Source organism: Miniopterus natalensis, chromosome 3 (assembly GCF_054644295.1).
Source record: "Miniopterus natalensis isolate mMinNat1 chromosome 3, mMinNat1.hap1, whole genome shotgun sequence".
NCBI classification, from domain to species: Eukaryota; Metazoa; Chordata; class Mammalia; order Chiroptera; family Miniopteridae; genus Miniopterus; species Miniopterus natalensis.
Window position 1 is genome coordinate 50,122,039 of NC_142083.1, and position 18,743 is coordinate 50,140,781.

At 35.4% G+C, this 18,743-nt stretch overlaps 1 protein-coding gene across 2 annotated transcripts in view; it reads left to right on the forward strand.

Moving 5' to 3' along the window:
- The first annotated feature begins 7,333 nt into the window (after positions 1 to 7,333).
- Positions 7,334 to 18,743, forward strand: part of SLF1 (SMC5/6 complex localization factor 1) — a 60,526-nt gene continuing 49,116 nt past the window's right edge. For both annotated transcript variants that reach the window (XM_087815447.1, XM_087815448.1), the window contains exons 1-3: positions 7,334 to 7,402; positions 16,056 to 16,169; positions 16,332 to 16,407. In XM_087815447.1, coding sequence (XP_087671573.1) covers positions 16,056 to 16,169; positions 16,332 to 16,407 — 190 coding nt within the window. In that variant the 5' untranslated portion in view covers positions 7,334 to 7,402. The remainder of the gene's footprint in view (positions 7,403 to 16,055; positions 16,170 to 16,331; positions 16,408 to 18,743) is intronic.

Below are 18,743 nucleotides of genomic sequence, written 5' to 3' on the forward strand. Positions count from 1 at the left end.
AAAACTTAAATCAGGTAAACTCCAGACTTAAACTGTTACATTAGCTGTGTTCCCCAAAGGGAAAAATGGACATTAAATTCAGCATGGCAGCATGGCCAGAGTCCCTGACACAATGGCCAGAGTCAGGGAAGAGATTTTCAGGATATTTTAGCAAAAAAATAACAAAAGCAACCAAAAAAAAATCTATCATATTAACCAACTGAAAAACAGTAATTATGTGCTCTAATTAGAGCAAACAAGAAGCCTCTTCTTGGAAAATAAGAAGGCATTTCCTGGAGGCATGATATAAAAGAGCTCTAAATTTAGATTCTTAAGACCTAGCTTCTGGTTCAAGTCATGTGTTTCCTGAGTTATCTGGACAAATTAAATCACCTCTTTAGTCCTCAATTCCTAATGTAAGATAAAGGATGTTAGTTTAAGTCTTTTGCTTTAAAATTCAACTGTGATTCACAGTAACAAACACATTTTATATTTTATATCCAAAACCTGAAGCTACACATAACTGAAACAAAAATGTAGACTAATAGTCACCAAATTGATGGGGTTGTGACCTGCCATTTGAAAAGCATTGAATTGATTGATCTCTACAATTGCTTATTACAAATTATAAAATAGGGAGGGGCCCAGATGTACAAAACTGTAATTATCTTGATCTTTTTAACCACAGAGGTATCTTTGTTAAGAAAGAAAATGGAAAGTCAAGTTTAGGCTATGGATATTAACATTACTCAGCTGTTTAAGATTGTTATATTTATTGGCTACCTGAATTCAGAAATTTAGATAACAGTTTGCGTTTAACCATATAATATCAAAAAACCAGTTGCTTAGCTACTGTTTGCATTTTTCAACTGTTACTTGGAAGATATCTTTTGATTCCTTTAAGAGTTCTCTGGCTAACAAAAGTATAAGAAGTTGTTGGTCTGAGAACATGTAGATCTCAAATGATAAGGTCAACATCTGGCAGCAGGGGTTGTACTTTTCTTAGGGGAGGTCAGGACAGGTAGTAAAATTCAAGAGTTAAAATTTAAAAACTCCTTTTAAATTATACTTTTGACAACTGTTAATTATTTTTACTAATAGCTAACATTATACAGAGTACAGCAGTGACATGGGATTCTTCTAACAGATGACTTTGGTTCAATGATTCCCCATGGGCCTGTTTGAAAAAGCAGTTTGAGATTCTACTTACTCTCCTCTCCTGACTTCCTTCCTCCTCTCCCTCCGACTGTCAGACCCACACTGAGTCCTGAAGGCACTTTTTCCCATTCTTGCTCCCTTCTCCTTTACCTTTCATGGGCACTTTCCCCAAAAAGCCTCTTGCATATTTAAACCCCTCTTGGCATCTGCTTCTTTGGGAATTTGAGCCAATAAAGTACTTACAAGTCCAGCCACCATATTAAACTTTATGCATCATTATTTCATTTAATTTCCACAAAAGCCCCATAAAGGCATTATTACTATTCCCACTTTACAAATAAGGAAAGAGTAGAAAAGTAACTTTCCCAGGGTCACACAGCTAGTGAAGGAGATGGGATTTGAACTTTAATCTGACTTCACGAGTGGAGTTGCAGACCTTATTTGAAAGCAATTGTACTTCATTAAACAACAAAAAATACACGACCCATCTCTAATTTTTCTGATGCCAGTGTGCTTTCACACATTATCACATTTAATCCTAATAAATCCATAAATTTGATTTTACCATTTTACAAATGAACAAATTGGGGCTCAAATAAATTAACTTCTTCAAGATCATACCATGTAAACTCATGAGTTTGAGCTCACACTAATGTGGTCTCTGAATTCAACTAGTTTACATTATATTTCTTTGCCTAAATCAAAAGGACACCTGTCTTTTTCCTTTTAGCTTTAGATAATCTTCATGTGAAATTTACTCAGCAAAAAATCAGCAAAGGATTTAAACAGCTATATATGTTTGTTCTCAATTTCTGCGGTGGTGTATCAACATAAGTATTATAGACATTATACTACCCATTTAGAATATTTTCTGAGCTCTCTCCTTGTTTACTAGTATTTTAACCAAAGTTTAAGAGGAAATAGCAGAAGAATTGTTTCAAAAACCTGTCTCCAATAACATACCAACAACTCAGGCTGAGAGGCCGTGTTCTAGCCCACTTCCAATATAATTATGCTGATTTTTGCCTTGCCTCCTGACTCAACTGCAGTCTTCGAGTTCACCACTCAAAACCTTCCCTTAAGCAGAGTCACCTGGTGAGGTGAGTCAGCAATCTGCAGAATCGTACTTCTAACGACCAAACCCTGTTTCCCAGCCTATAAATGGGCACGGCCTAGCAGTAGTCGGAGTTGTGACTGACGGACACTGATGTTGAACAGCCTGGCAGTAGCGCAACAGTATCTGAATGCTGGAAAGGGGGTGGGATTTTTGTGTTTTGTTTTCTGTGGAGAAGGCATTGCAGAAGGTCATGGAAAAGAAAGGAGTGATGCTGGAGGACCAGGCACAGGAAGGGGAGGCAGATCCAAGCCTGACACCACCATGGTGAGTCCCAGAGTTACTCCTGGGAGAGAAGAGCCTAAGGGTACTTTACCCAGTTCACCCCGTGACTTTAAAAGGGAAAACTAAGGCTCAGAGAGAAGCAGGTGGTTGCTTAGAGTCACAGGCATCAGGAAGGGGCAGGAGCCACAGCAAGAAGGGGCAAGAAGACCTCAGAACTTGAGAGAGAATCAGAACCCCACTGCAATCACAGCTGGGTCCCAGCACCCAGCCTCCACCCCATTGGACTATGTGCTTGTGGACCGGTCCCATTGTGAGTCCATGTCCCCTCAGGGTGGGGACCCAGAAACAGGAGGAGAAATGGTCCCTTAGAGCCCCCTCCCACCTCTGGGCCAGCCTGAGCAGAGTTCACTGGAAAGAGAAGGGTGCTCTCCAGCCAGGAGGGGACCTGGGTTGGGGTGTGGGAGTGGGTAAGTGAAGAGCTGGGCTGGAGTGAAACTATGGACAAGTTTTCATTTCTTTCTTTTTATTTTTGGCTTATTTGCCTATTATATTTCTGTAACAAATCAACAAAGAAAAATCTATTATTTCCACAACAAAGAAGTCAAATGCCTGCCCCATCCTCCACACTATCCTGGTTATACACACAAATCATTACTTATTGTGAAAAGCCTAATGTCTTCAACCTGACCACACTATCCAGAGCTTGCCCAGATCTCAGCTTTTTAACCTTTCCTATTAGCCTTGACCCATCCTACATCTCCGAAGTGGTCACTATTCTCTTTTCTGACACCTTTTTGCTCTCCAATGGAACATTCTTCCATCTGGTCCCCCTACCCAACTCATCATCATCCTTTAAGGCCCAAATTCAGCATTACCTTCTTCTTCATGATTTCTTTCCTCATCTGTCCTCCTGGAAGCAAAATTTCTTGTCTGTGTTCCCATCATGTTTTGTGTTCAATGATCGTATGTAAATTGTTCCTCATAATAACTAATTGTGTATATAACTTTTACCTTCCCTAGTGGACTGTAAGTGAAAAGATTTGTCACCTTTGGCTAATTTATAAAGCATTTTTATATCCACCAATCTTTTATCCTCACAAAATCAGGGGAAAGAGAATCGATATTTATTTAATGGCAACTGTGTGTCAGACAGTGTGTTTGAGGCTTTAAATGTATCATTTCACTTAACCTTCACAGTAGCCTCATGGATCCATTTTACATATGAAAACATAACTCACAAGATTCATTGACTTACTGGGTCATAAGCTAGCAAAACGCATGGCTGAGTTTGTTTTTGTTTTAAAATGTAGTCTTTTTCTTTCCATTCCAAAAACATAACTGCACATCTACCAATGTTGAAGACACCAATAAATACGTGTAAAACTCCATTCATGGTTTTCTAACACACTAGAACTGCTGTAGTCAGTTAATACCTGAGTACAACAGTTAATACCTGAGAGTCAAATTCAGAGGATTTTCGATCTGAAAGGGACCTTATTGATTATCAAATCCAACTCCTGTATGTTATAGATGAGAAATATGATCTTCAGAGAAATAAAATACAACTAGTTAGTGGATGAGCCAGGATTAAAACCCAATTGGAAGCAGTATAGAAAAGTGGTTAAGATTATGGCCTTTGGAGTCAGCATTGGTTCAAATCACAGCTCTGATACTTCATGATTGTGTGTAACCTATGATAATTTAAAAATCGTATCTTCAGTTTTTTCATCTATAAAAAGAGGATAATAAAAGTCTATAGTGCTATGAGGATTAAATGTAACACTGAATAGCAGAAAGTAAGCGACAGTCAATATTAGGTATTCTCTTATAGCCTGTCTCACTATCCAATCTTCTTTACAGGATACCACCATTGCCTTTTCTAGATGACTGTGAAGTGGACATTATTATTTCAAGGTCAAAGTGAGTAACAATAAATGTGTATTTATTTATGTGATAAATCCCTTTTAAAAAACACATATACAGTATTTCTCTGCAGATTAAAAACAACAACAACACATTTTAAAGCAAAACTGTTCATTCAATAAGTGTTTATTGAGCCCCTACTTACTACATGTCAGGCACAGTGTTAGATGCTGGATGTGAGATAATGAAAAAACTGATATAATCTCAGCCTTCATAAGCACTGAAATGTGATTAAAAACAAAATATCACTGCCCTGGCTAGGTAGCTCAGTTGGTTAGAGCATGGTCCCAGTATGCCACGGTTGTGGGTTTGTTGCCTGGTCAGAGCACATACAAGAAGCAACCAATGATGCATAAAGTGGAACAACAAATCAATGTTTCTCTCTCTCTCTCTCTCTCTCTCTCTCTCTCTCTGTCTTTCTCTTTCTCTCCTTTGTCTCTCTCTAAAATCAGTAATATATATAGATATATCTACATATAGATATATCTATATATCTACCTATGGGACATGCAAAGCAAATATCTTTCATATAGTTAAGTTAATACAATATAAAATGCACATTAGAATTTGAGACTAATTAGATACTGGTGTCTTTCAGTAAGAGAAGATATTCTTTAGAATTAAGTTCTGTTATTTCCAGTACTGGTAATTTCAACTATATTTTAGTGAATTTTCCTGGTAATTAGGCTATTTATATTTCTCTATATTAAATAGACTATTGGACTGGGTAGGTTTAATCAAGCATATTCCCTTAAAATGTATGATAATCACCATCTATCTGAGGGTTATATGAGTCGGAGAGAAGTTTTGCTAATAACCAGCAAATAATAACAACTCTTTACAGAGCACTACAAAGTTCAATTTCCTGAATTTGTGCTCATTCACTAACTTTCTCTTTCTTCATACACAAACATGCATAAGTATCTCTGTATATAAATGTGTGTGAAAAGCTGCCTAAAGAGACAGCTAATACTCCGAACTTAGAGTCACTAATATACTGATGGTTTCTAGATTGCTTGTATTTGTTTGGGTTTGGATAATAAAATTGGCCAAGGATCAACAAAGGAAAGAAACTGGAATATTCACATGTCACAACTGTGGTAATTCCTAAAATCCCTAACACATTCCTTAATCCTCAATACATTACCATAGGAATTAATTCCTTAACACAAGAATGTAATATACTATCTATCCAATTTTACATGAGAGTGAAAATGACTGTTATGATTATTATGAGAGGAAGGATAGATAGAGCACAGTAAAAAGGCCAATGTGTGGAGTCAGGAAGACTGGGTTCAAATTTCAATTGCCATTTAATAGTATAATTTGTGGGACTGTCACAGTACTTTGAGTCTCAACATAAAATGTTTGCAAAATAGGGATAATATGATTTTCTTGTAGAACTGTACTAAGTCTAAATAAAATAATGAATGTAAAGTGCCTGGCAGACAATAGCTGTTTGTGGTTAGTATTAGTGGAGGGCTATTATTAACTTGAAAGGAGATACAGCAAATCAAGAGCAATGATTTTAAAAAAATCACTGCCCTTCTAAAAACTAGTTGCTATATAGAAATATGTAACCTCCCTTAAATTATTACAATCCTTTCAACTGGAGAAATAAAGGAAAAACTCAGGATTCAACAAAAATGGCAAAACTGAGATTAAAGATTATAAAAATTTGTTGAATTATTAATCAACAAGGAGATTAGATGATCAATGTGATATTCTATACATGGTGCATTACTTCCAAAAAGTAACAAGGCAGTTGCTGATGCATCAGAGGCCTTGAATTGAACATATTTATTGAATTTTTTCTTTAGGGTAGAGTCTTCCCTAGAACTTGTTTTGCATTTGGCTGTTTTAGGGAAAAAAAGCAATCAGCCAGCTTTTCTGGAGGAAAAAGTGATTAAATATAAGGTGGTGAGTGAAAACTACTTACCTCAAAGACTGAGTTGCCTCACAGTCTACTACATCATGGTTTTTTGTTGTTTTTTAATCTTCGGCTGACTGAGCACCTTGCCTCATATTATCCCTATGCTGGAAGCAATTTCTCGTTACAGCTACTCTGGCTACCTCAGACCTCCACCCAAAATTCTCCTCAATTCTTCATTATCGAGGAAACCTGGAACAACGAGCCAGCACTCCTTCCAAGAAGGCGCGCCTATTTCCCGATCACTGGTCTTTCCAAAAGGTAAAACATGTATTTAAAGCCTACGCTTGAACCTTTAAGCTTGTTCTCTACCTCATGAGCTCATAGCAGCCAGGAAAAGAAATACCATTGTCACCCAACTCAAAACTGCAGCGGGCACATTGAATTAATTCTAGGTTAGGAACGACCCCCTCATCCCACTTCCAAAATGTTTGTAAACAGTGTCACGACGGCCTGCTCGTCGGGCTCTGCGACCCAGGGCAATGAAAACAGCATTCAAGAAAAGTATGGTAAAGCAGGTCTCGAAAATCGAGGGTGACCAAACCCTGCCAATGGGAGAGTAACAACACTCTTTGATCATTGGTAGAGAGACTCGGTACTAAACCGAGTTGCGGTGCCCGGTGCCTCTGGCCTTTACCAGGGACACTTGGAGATGGATACTGCGAGTGGAGAAGATCAAGCCGAGATCCCAGGGCCTTCTCCAGCAGCATGGAGGGATGGATGGGGACTCCTGGTTTAACCCTCTCCCGCTCACTTCTTGGTCCAGCCACGACGCTGTACGGTACCCTGACCGGAAATACCAAGCTCAGGAAGCAAAGCGTAAAAATCACTTACCAGGATCGCAACTCCTGCGCTGTGCATGCAGGAGGCTGGCCAGCCCACCTGACGACCGGTGGGTAGCGTCACTGACAACCACCCGGAAGTGGTATAATAGCTTCCGGGGCCACGGAGCGCGCGGCGGGAAATTATTTCCCAGAGCCCGGATTAGCGAAGCAGCCAGTGCTGCAGCGGCAGTCGGCTTGCCTGTTACCACCGCCACCACCCGAAGGAACCAAGACACTCCGGCCTGGAAGGTAAAGCGCCTCAACTTGGAAGACACAGTGTACCCTGACTCTGTGGGAATGTTTCCTCTGTGCCCCCGAAGTTTCTGCCGCTCCCGGTTGTGAGGCTGGGAAGGGGCTGCGGTGAGCGGTAGCGGCACCTACCTCTTGCGCCTTTCGGAGCCGCGCTTCCTTCCCACTCGCTGAGGTGGAGGCTCCCTGAGTTGCTGCGCCGTATTCGCAGACCCCGCCCTGCTCCGCCCGCGCTGCGGGGAGATGGCTACCGAGCCCCACTCTCCAGTGCACCGGGAGCTGCTTCCCCGCCTGTTTGCGCTGCTCTGCTGCTTGGTCCCCTGCCAGCTAGGCGCTAGGCCACCGGCTTGCCTCGTTTCCATAGAACCGGCTGGGACGCTTCTCCTTGAGCCCCAGATTCTTGGCTGCTTTCTGTAATTTCGCGTCACAGCAGGTGGCTGGGATCTCCCAGGCCCACTTCCCAGTGACGAGGAAAATGGTGTCATTTTCTTCCTAATAGAATTTTTAAACATGTTCAGAGGGTAGTGATCATCTCTCTGCAGCTACTACTGTAGGCCTTTAAATATAACGCGCATAGGCGCACACGTTTCCCTAAAGGGGGGAGGGCCTAGGTTTCTGGGGATTATAATCTTTTAGCTGCTTGAAGGCTGGGAACAAGACTTAGTGGTAACTGAGATTTCTTTGACTCCCGAAACGTCTAATTAAATATTGACCCCCCAAAATTGGCCTACCTCAGGTACTCCATATCAGAATTTGACCCAGAAATTAGATGGAGTTTGATTTTGAAAGCTCCAAGCTCTTTTTTAAACAATCAAAACAAAACAACAAATGACTATCCTATACCAACAAAAGCAAAAAAAGAAAAAAAAAGTTTTACCACGGAACCATTAGGAATGAAAATTTAAGCAGTATACATGTGACACGCTGTACCTTGTGAACTTTTTCTTTTGTTAGTACGTTATGCCTCAGTTCCTAGAAGTATCTTTTGGTACGCATGATGTTCCCATTTTAGGAAAAGTTTAACCTGTATTGCAGGTGTTCAGTACATAAATTGATAGTTTGGGGTGGATTTTTATAAGGAATTTCATTTGATCATGTCTTCTATGTTAACTCAAAGAGTTAATTTATATAAACTAGGATGTTCAAATACTTGAATGTGTAAATTTTTATTGTAAAGACAGTCTTCAATAATGCAGATAAGCCCCTATTAGACCTTGTTTTCTAAATCCACGTTTTCTTTTGCCTTATCTGTTTAAGTTGTTATCTGATTAAATATTTTCCTACTTCCCTAAAGCAAAATAAATCATGTGAAAGGGCCTTTGAAAAGGTGGTCAAATGTGGATACTTTTCATAATCAAAATTCAAAACTCTGAAGATTTCATAACAGTTATCCACAGTTTTCACTAATGTCTAAAAACATTGATTTTTAGAAAACCAATAATATGGCTTTATTAATTAGACAATATCTTCATTTTTCTGAGATATTCTTTTCACTACTTAAAGAAAAAAAAGAAAAAAATCAATTCTATATCAGTTCCAAACAATAAAAGCTAAAGACAGTGAAGAATTCTTTTTCTTGAAAATATAACTAAAATGGAATATTATCTGTTACCCTTGTGATTGACTCTCCTTAAATATGCTAATGGGAAATATATGCTATAAAATACAATATGTACTGTTTCTTACCTTCTAAGGACATCTTACTGCTTAAAAGTAAAATATTCCTAAAACTTTTAGGTCCACATAGTTTTTACTTTTTATCAAAATTATTTGAAATAACAAACTGTTTTTTAGTTAGTAATTGTTATTTATTATTGAATGTTTTTTAAAAATATTTTTTGATGAAGAAGACAAGCCCATAGGACTTAGTCTAGTGATTAATAACCAAATCCATTTTGAGAGGAAAATAATGAAAACTTTCTTTTTTTATATGAAAAAAAGTGACTCTTTTGATTGTTTCTAGAAATGCTTTGAAATTTTAGACTTTCATTTTTCTGAAATTACTTCATAATTGTTTAAATATTTTCAGTGATATTGATGATCTAAATATCTACCCACCCTCATAGTAGATTCCTCTTCATGTAGTGTATTTTTCTCTTGCACTAGCTGAGAATAGATTGCTTTGTAAAATTATATTGTGGCTTGTGGTTAAAAGTATTCGACAAAATTCTGATACTTAACTCAGTGATATTGCAGAAAAGGCATACAGTTTTTGCAGAAACAGATTTAAATTTTTGAACCCTGGTTATAGATTATAGGTTACCATTTACTAGCTGTGTAGCCTTGAGTTAACTTTTTAATCTCCCAGATTCTCCAGTATCCTTACTTTGTATATGAAGGGTAAACAGTACTTACGTTGTTGAGAAGGAAATGAACTAAAATATATGAAGTGTATAGACCACACAGTAAGTCCTCAATTGAAATCCACCTTAGACCTTATGCTCCTCCTACTAAGTAATATAAAATTCCTAGGATACAGAAGCAGGTATGACTTTCATCCCCCATGGCTAACCAATACCGACTGTCCATTCATTCATTTTTCCCTGAGCATCATACCTCTTGTTTTCCTTAAGGGCCCCCTTTATCCCTAAAGCTTGCATCTCCAGTCCAGCCTGTTCCCTGTACGGTACTGGGTATATTGGATATCTCCATAAATCCTCTTACCTTATCATTTCTTCCTCATTATAGCCACTTTGCTGCTACTTCTCTACTTCCTTCCTGTACTGCCAAATATACCATCTAAGAGACTGGTCATGACTGCTTCTTTCCCAAATAATGTCATTGAAGTAAGAACATCTCCCAAATCATGCCACTGGAGACCTCAGTAAAACAATTTATATTTGTATACGCACACACACATATCCTGTACCTTTGAAGGATGGGGCAGGAAACAGATTTTACATCTTAAAAAAGGGGGGTTGGGGGGAATCCAAAGGCCAACTGAATGAAATTAAGCCAAAGGCCTAATTTGACTCCTGAAGCCAAGAGGCTACAAAATTCCTGAACTCCACTTGACATTATAGCATTCAGAGCCAAATAGTATTTTACTCGTATGGTATGAGTACTGGGATTATGTCTTTCTTTTGCAGTATTGGTTAAAATAGAGATCCAACACTTTAGCCCTATTTAATTTTAGCATTTTTTTTGCTTTTCCAGTTAAATTCTTTAGGTAACAAGAATCATGAAAATCTTTCAAACTTGAATTCATAGTAACAATATTGGTTGTACTCAAGGCTTGATATATTCCTTCCAGAAGAAGGAAGTATAAAAGTTATGTTCCTTAGGTTTAAAATTTAAAAAAAGTAGATTTAAAAGTATAATATTTCACTTGAATAACAAACATTAAGAAACCACTGGTTTGCCCTGAAACCTTAGAGTCTTAAGACCATGAAGAATGTTCAGTGGCATGGAAAAATCAGAATATAATTTTATATAAAAATTAAGATACAGAACTATATAATATTTAATTTTTGTGATATATATTTTTCATACACATGCATAAAACCTTCAAGTGAAACTCCTTTCCCCATCCCCATATATTAACAGTGGTATTTTACAGGGTGAAGGAATTTAGAGATGATTTTAATCTTCCTATATATGTTGTAGTATTTTTCAAATTTCTATAATCATGTGTTAATTAAAATTAAAAGACATCAGTAAAACTTATTTTGAAGAAAATTTTTAGTTCTTAAGTGCAAATATATAAATTTTTATGCTGTTAACGAAGATAACTTTCTTAGTCTTCGTTAATAGCATATAACTTATAAGATGCATTACATTCTTAAAGTTGTATAATACTCTATGCCTGGTCATAAAATAAATTGTAAAGCAGAGTAGGAAAAGTTTCTCCTTATTTTTCTACCACAGACCTCTTTAAAACATCTTTTTAGCCCTTATTTATTTTTTTATAGCATTTTCCTCTTTAACCCAACTGTTACATCCTGCACTTTCATCCTCCTGCCTGGACCATAACTTTTATTCATATCTGTATTCCTACTTCTACTTTTCTCTGAGCTCTTTTTTCAACATATTATGGCTATGTGTCATATTTTTTAAGTGTGTTCTAGCTATGTGTCATAAAGAATTCATAGGACCTAAAAAACTAGTGCATAATGTTCTTAATTATGATGAGTGCTATAGGTTTATTTGCATTTCGAACTGGCACCAACTGCAAAGGAATTTCAGGCATCAGGGATAGGCCCATGTGGGAGATATTTTGGGAAAGTCCATACCACAGAGACAGTTGCTTGCTCTGCATAAATGCCAGCTCTATTCACAATCATTATCTCCTTAGTTGTGTGTATTATATGGTTCAAGGTAAGTGACTGGATTTTTTAAATTACTACAGTGTTTTAAAAAATTACTACAAAAGCATTTTCTTACAACTGAGAATCTAGTATGTAATTTTTTAAATTTTTTGACAGTAAAGATAACATTTAACTGTTAAGTAAATGCTCTTTTAGGTTTTCCCCTTTTGTTGTGTTAGGGTGAATGCTTGAAGGACCACCTCCTGCAAGTTCTGGAAAAATATATCATTTCCCTAGAACTACCACTAGTAGTTATGTTGTGGTATATTTGCTTACTTTCTTGTGTGGAAGACTTCTAGAAGTTAGCTCTTGATCCTCCATGCCCCAGAACACACCACCTACACAAAACTTGGCGCTACTTTTAAGGACTTTGAATTGTCTGGATTATTGATATTTTACCAGTTTTAGATAGTGCTCTCTTTGGGTTTATTAGCATATTAGGCTATTGTTTTATTGTTTTCTTAATCGTGCAGGATCATAGAAAGAACCACTAATTTTATAAATATAAATCTGTCTATATTTATATATGTCTAATATATAGATATCAATTTTCTAATGGAACTATGAATTAGATCTGTGATCTAGGCTATTAGTTTGTCATAGGAGATGATATTAAGAAGAATTGCTAAATGTATTATAAATGCTATTGCTTCAAGTAGATCATTTTATAGGAAGCTATTAGATTAGGTTAGTGGAATTTCTTCTTTAATCTGTACCTACTTATTGTGTGCTATCACTGGGATTCAAAATTTTGTGAAACTTTAGCAAGTAGCCTAGTTTCTCTGATAAACTTGTGAGTAAATGTGTATTCTGATTATGTTTTTTAATATTCATATTTTCCTAATGTTTGAATCAGGATGTTCTATTTTTTCCCCTCTGTTTCTTCCCTTTCCTCTTTGCTCCTTTAATTTCAGTTTCATGTTTAATTCTTTTCAAAGGAAACAAATTACTTTACAAAGCCATTGCAGATTTCTGCTATTAAGCATAGGTGGTCCTGTTCTTATTTTACAGTGGACTATTAAATAGAAAATGTTGTTAAATATGTAAAGTGGGTATATTTATTCCATTATAAAGACAATGTAATTTAAGATGTAAACTTTGTATTATACACTGACTCTAATAAGTCTAAATAACTTAATCATTTTTGCATCAAACCAAAATAAGTTAAAATGTCAACTTGTTAATGATAAACATTCAAATTATAAAACAGCTATTAATTTGAACATATACTTAATTCTCAGGAAGCAGAAGGATAAAATTTAAAGGACAATCTTGAAATAAGACTTTTGAGTTGTAGCATTACAGTGATTTTCTTACTGCTTTCAGTATATTCTGATTAACACTGGTTTCTCTACACTGGATTTTAGAGTAGACAGGCAAGATTTTAGGATTTTTTTTATTAAGTATATTTTTATTGATTTCAGAGAGAGGAAGGGAGAAGGGAGAGAGAGACAGAAACATCAATGATGAGAGAGTCATTGACCGGCTGCCTCCTGCATACCCCTGACTAGGGATCAATCCCACAACCCGGGCATGTGCCCTGGCTGGGAATGGAACCAGGATCTCCTGGATCCTAGGTCAACGCTCAACTGCTGAGCCATGCCTGGCCAGACAAGATTTTAGGTTTTTAAACCTACCCGAACTTCCTTTCTTTGACATTTCTTGAAATAGCTTCCTAAATAGCTTTTGAAACTTTGGAATACATAAAGAAAATACATGTATCAGGTAAAATATGTATGGTTAAAACACTTGTACTTCTCTGATAAATGACTTTCAAGAACTATGAAAGCACGTAGATTTATTTGCCTTTTCCCTTGAATACCAAGATGATTCACAGATGAGTTGAATTTCACTTGTCTAGTATTTCTGAAAGGGCTCATTCATAAAATATGAATATTAAAAAACATAATCAGAATACACATTAACTCACAAGTTTATCAGAGAAACTAGGCTACTTGCTAAAGTTTCACAAAATTTTGAATTCCAGTGATAGCACACAATAAGTAGGTACAGATTAAAGAAGAAATTTCTAAAGGAAATTTGCTTAAATGATTTACTTAAATAATTATTCCGTAGAATTAATGAAAGCACTTCTTCCTAGTTGTGATCATATGCCCGGTAATCTACATGTGGCTTTTGTGTATGTGTGTTAATATGTGTTCTGCATCAGACTAAATCACTATTATTTCTTAAAGCAGTATATTCTTTGTAAAATTTTTATTTACCAGTCTATATTAATGGGTATTATCACTCAAGAGCTGTGTTATTTAACCCATGAAAATGGTTTAAAATATTGGATGATTAATACAATTGGATGGTTGTGCAGGAAGCTACTTACGTTTTATTTACTGGTTGACAGTATTTTGCATATATGATTAATTATTTCATAGAACACCAAGCCTACTATGTACACTTTATAATTTTGTACTGACTAGATCCTTACAACTTTTTAAAAATTTTGTTTCATTGAAGAGCCTTATCCTTAATGATACTTTATGTTCTGTATCTTGAATTTTAGGATATTAGAGGATTAATACATTACATCTCTTTTCCTCTTTTGGGACCAATAGAGAAATAAAAAAGCCAGATATATTGAGGTCAAAGTATCAGATTTTTTATTGAATAAAAATTATTTTGGAGGAGGTGACTTTGATGTGTATCTGTAGTGTGCTTCTTAGTACATAACCTCTAAATTGATTTACCCACCCAGGCAGTCAGTGCAGGCTGCTACTGGCAGCTTCTTAGGACATGCCAGAAAACATTAATATGAACGTCATTGCAAATATGCAGATATGCTGAGCAAAGCATATCCGGTTAGTTCTCTGAGGTAGTTTCTGCTGCCTAAGCCGGGGGGGAGTGATGAAAGGTGGAGAAAAACCAGAAGTGTTATTACCCTCACTGAAGTTTTTCCTCTTAGAAACTTTAAGCAAGGGAAATGAAGGGTCACTTTTAACCCCGAGTAATGTTTATTTGTTTACAGTTAGACTTTACTCTATGTGGTTCATATATATTTAAAATAAAGCCCTGTCGGGTGTGGCTCAGCAGTTGAGCTTCACCTAGGATCCAGGTGATCCAGGCAATCGGGATTCGATTCCCGATCAGGGCACATGCCTGGTTGCAGGCTTGATCAATGACTCTCATCATTGATGTTTCTATCTCTCTCTCTCCCACTCCTTTCCCCTCTCTGTAATCAATAAAGATATATTTTAAAAAAATAAAATAAACATTTTTTACTTCACCAGTTGTCTGTTACTATTTCTGGGCTCAAATAATGCTAATTTTTGAGGTTTACTTTTTACATTAAAATGTAAAATTAAAACTTTTAATTGCCTTGAAAGCCAAATACTACTGCTCCGTCGAGGAAATTAATTAAATACTAATACAGAGCTTGGTGGAAAAATTGGTGGAGAAATGAGAAGTTACCCCTCTAATCCCTGCTTTCCTCATGAGTAATAAAAAACTAAATTTTTTCTAAGATACTGCCTACTACTGAAGTCTAACCTCATGTAAACAAATAAAAAATTGTATTCTAATTAGAAATGGTGTGAGTTTTCACTTTCTTGGTTAATACATGTGCCACTTCAGATACAACTTGCTTTGTGAACTGCATTTAAATATGGATTAAGGCCCATATCAAAACAAATTGGAAAACCACCTGTTTTTTTAGGTCTCCTTTGTAGGTGATGAAATTAACACACACACACACACACACACACACACACACACATATTATATAGTAGAGTTAAATGTAGATTAGGAATGGGATCCATGTTCCTTACATGTACCTGCTATACTAAATTATTTGGTGTAAAGGCTGTAAAACCATGAGTTTTATCAGTATCTCCAGTAACTTGTACATATTCTTCAATACCTGTCCACAAACTTTAAAAATCAGTATAAAGCCTGATTAAGCTTTATTGTCGTTGAGTGTGCTTACTTCACAAGCTCTTAGCAAAAACAGTACTTTTAAAATGAAGCTAATATTATGCTAATATTTATATATCATATAATTAACACATAATTGTATGTATTTCTGAAGAATTATATTCATTCATCAGTGTATTTTAGTGGAAAGCAATGTAGTAAACTTTCAGTGTTCAAACCAGAAAAAAAAAATTCACACTTTAAGGTCACGTTTTGAGAAGATAACTTTTTAAAACTAATTTCTGTTTACATAAGCAATTTTAATATTGGTATTTATAATTAAGCCTTTTGTGTTCAATTCATTATATGTTTGATCTAATGGTTTTAGGTTTTTTTTAGCACTCATAAATAAGAAAAAAAATAATGTCAACTTGGTGAAAATATCTCTAACATGTTATCTTCTTTATCTGTATATGTATTAGATGGATGATGGTGCCCCAAAGCATATCATTCAGATGACAGGATTTAAAATGGAAGAAAAGGAAGCTCTAGGCAAATTGCTTTTAAAACTAGATTGCACTTTTATTAAGAGTGAGGTGAGTAAAGGAACTTTACTTACCAAATGTAAAATAACTAGAATTAAAATACTGGCCTAAAAATGATAAAATGCCCCCCTGATATTGTAAGAATACGAAGAATGTGTTATATAAGAAATTTTAGCTTAGTAATATTTTTCTCATGTGGATCTTTTCTTCCAGAAATACAAAAATTGTACTCATCTTATAGCTGAACGCTTATGTAAGAGTGAAAAATTTTTAGCAGCTTGTGCAGCAGGTAAGTTAACTGCCTTCCCTCCAGCTTTGAGAAAAAAACTTCATATTAAAGAAAAAGTACCTTAGTCCCTCGAAAGATATGTTTATGAATCTGATATTTTTCTGAAAATACTTATATTTGATACACTTTTTGCTTTATTCTTCTGAGCAAAACTTTGTGACACATGTGAAATGTATTGAATAGGCAGAAATATTTCCTTCACCAAATATTTTCATGTAAGTGCTTTATGTAAGAAAAAATATTTTAATGAAAAGATTTGGCACAAAATGCAGAGAAAAAACTGTTGAAATATCAGCTGTCAGTCAAGTTTCTTTTCTTTAATCTATCATTGGAAATAATGTTTTTGTTCTGCTGCTGCCTCCTCTCTCATCCATGTTATGAAGCAATGCTCATACTATTTTATTTTTTCTAAGATTTTTAAATCCTCTCTTCATCATCATTGATGTTTCTTTTAGAGTTTTCTATGATTGATCTGGCATCTCAGTAGTCTACTGGTTGCAAAAAATTATGTAATTAACTCAGGTGAATTTACCATTTTTTAGAGTAACTTACCAGAAAAACCCTTGGATTCATTATTAACTACACAAATGAAAACATACATTGTCCCTGCTGTTTAAAAAGATCATTGATGTCCAGATTAAAAAAACTATAGAATGTTTGTAATTACCCTGAATAATTCTCTAACTCAATAAATTTGTTTTACAAAGTATAAGAATGCTATAAACATTATTGGAAAAGTTTTTAGCATAAGTGGAAGAATATAAATTGAACCCAATATAGGGATTAATAATAGTAATTATAATTTAAGTAATACTACATTTTATTTTATTAAGCCTTATATCTATATTTTGCTTACTAACAAAGTTAGAATTATCATGGGAAAGATTACATACAATGTTCAGTGATATAGGCCTCTCATAAAAAAATTTAGGAGAAAACAACATAGTTTAAAGATAATGTTGGTAAGTAGTTTAAGAGTCTCATGTTGAATAAGGTTAATATTTTTCAATTATTGTTGATATACAATGTTATATTATTTTCAGGTGTAGAACACAGAGATTATATATTTATATACCTGATGAAATGATCACCCCGACAAATCTAGTACCCATCTGGCACCATACATAGTTGTTATAATATCGACTATATTCCCTATGCTGTACTTGACATTCCTGTGACTGTTTTTATAACTGCCAATTCATACCTCATTCCCTTTCACCTTTTTATCTCATCCCTCCAAACCCCTTCCCATTTGGCAACCATCAATTTGTTCTATCAATGAGTTTGTTTGTTTTGATTTTTTTTTTTTTTTTTAGATTATTCCACGTGTAAGTGAAAGCATTTGGCATTTTTGTCTTTGTCTGTCTGACTTATTTCACTTAGTATAATACCCTCTAGGTCCATCTATGTTATTGCAAATAGCAAGCTTCATTCTTTTATATGGCTGAGTAATATTTCATTGTGTGTATATGTGTGTGTGTATGTACCATATCTTCTTTATTCATTTGTCTGTCAGTGGACACTTAGGTTGCTTGTTTCCATGTCTTGGCTATTGTAAATAATGTTGCAGTATACATAGGGTGCATATTTCTTTTCTAATTAATGTTTTGGATTTCTTCAAGTAAATACCCAAAAGTAGAATTGCTGGGTCATATGGTAGTTATATTTTTAATTTTTTGAGGAACCTCCATACTGTTTTCCATAGTGGCTGCACCAGTTTACATTCTTGCCAACAGTGTACAATGGTTCCCTTTTTTCCACATTCTTACCAACATTTACTGTTGATTTATTGACTATAGTCATTTTGACAGGTGTGAGGTGATATCTTATTGTGGTTTTGATTTGCATTTCTCTGATTATTGACCTTTAGCATCTTTTTATGTGCCTGTTGACCATATGTATGTCCTTTTTGGAGAAATGCCTATTCAGGTCCTCTGCTCTCATTGTGTTTTGATGTTGAATTGTATGAGTTTTTTATGTATTTTGGATATTAATCCCTTATCAAATATTATTTGCGAATTATATTCTCCCGTTTAGTAAGTTGCCTTTTAGTTTCGTTGATGCTTTTCTTTGCAGTGCAAAATCTTTTTAGTTTAATGTAGTCCCATTTGTTTATTTTTGCTTTTGTTTTTGCCCTAGGAGATATATCCCAAAAAATATTGCTAAGACCAGTATTTTATTGCCTATGTTTTCTTCTAGGAGTTTTTATAGTTCCAGGTCTTACATTTAAGTCTTTAATCCATGTTTAGTTTATTTTTGTACATAGTATAAGAAAGTGACCTAATGTCATTTTCTAAAATGTATCCAGTTTTCTCAACATCATTGAACATTCTCTT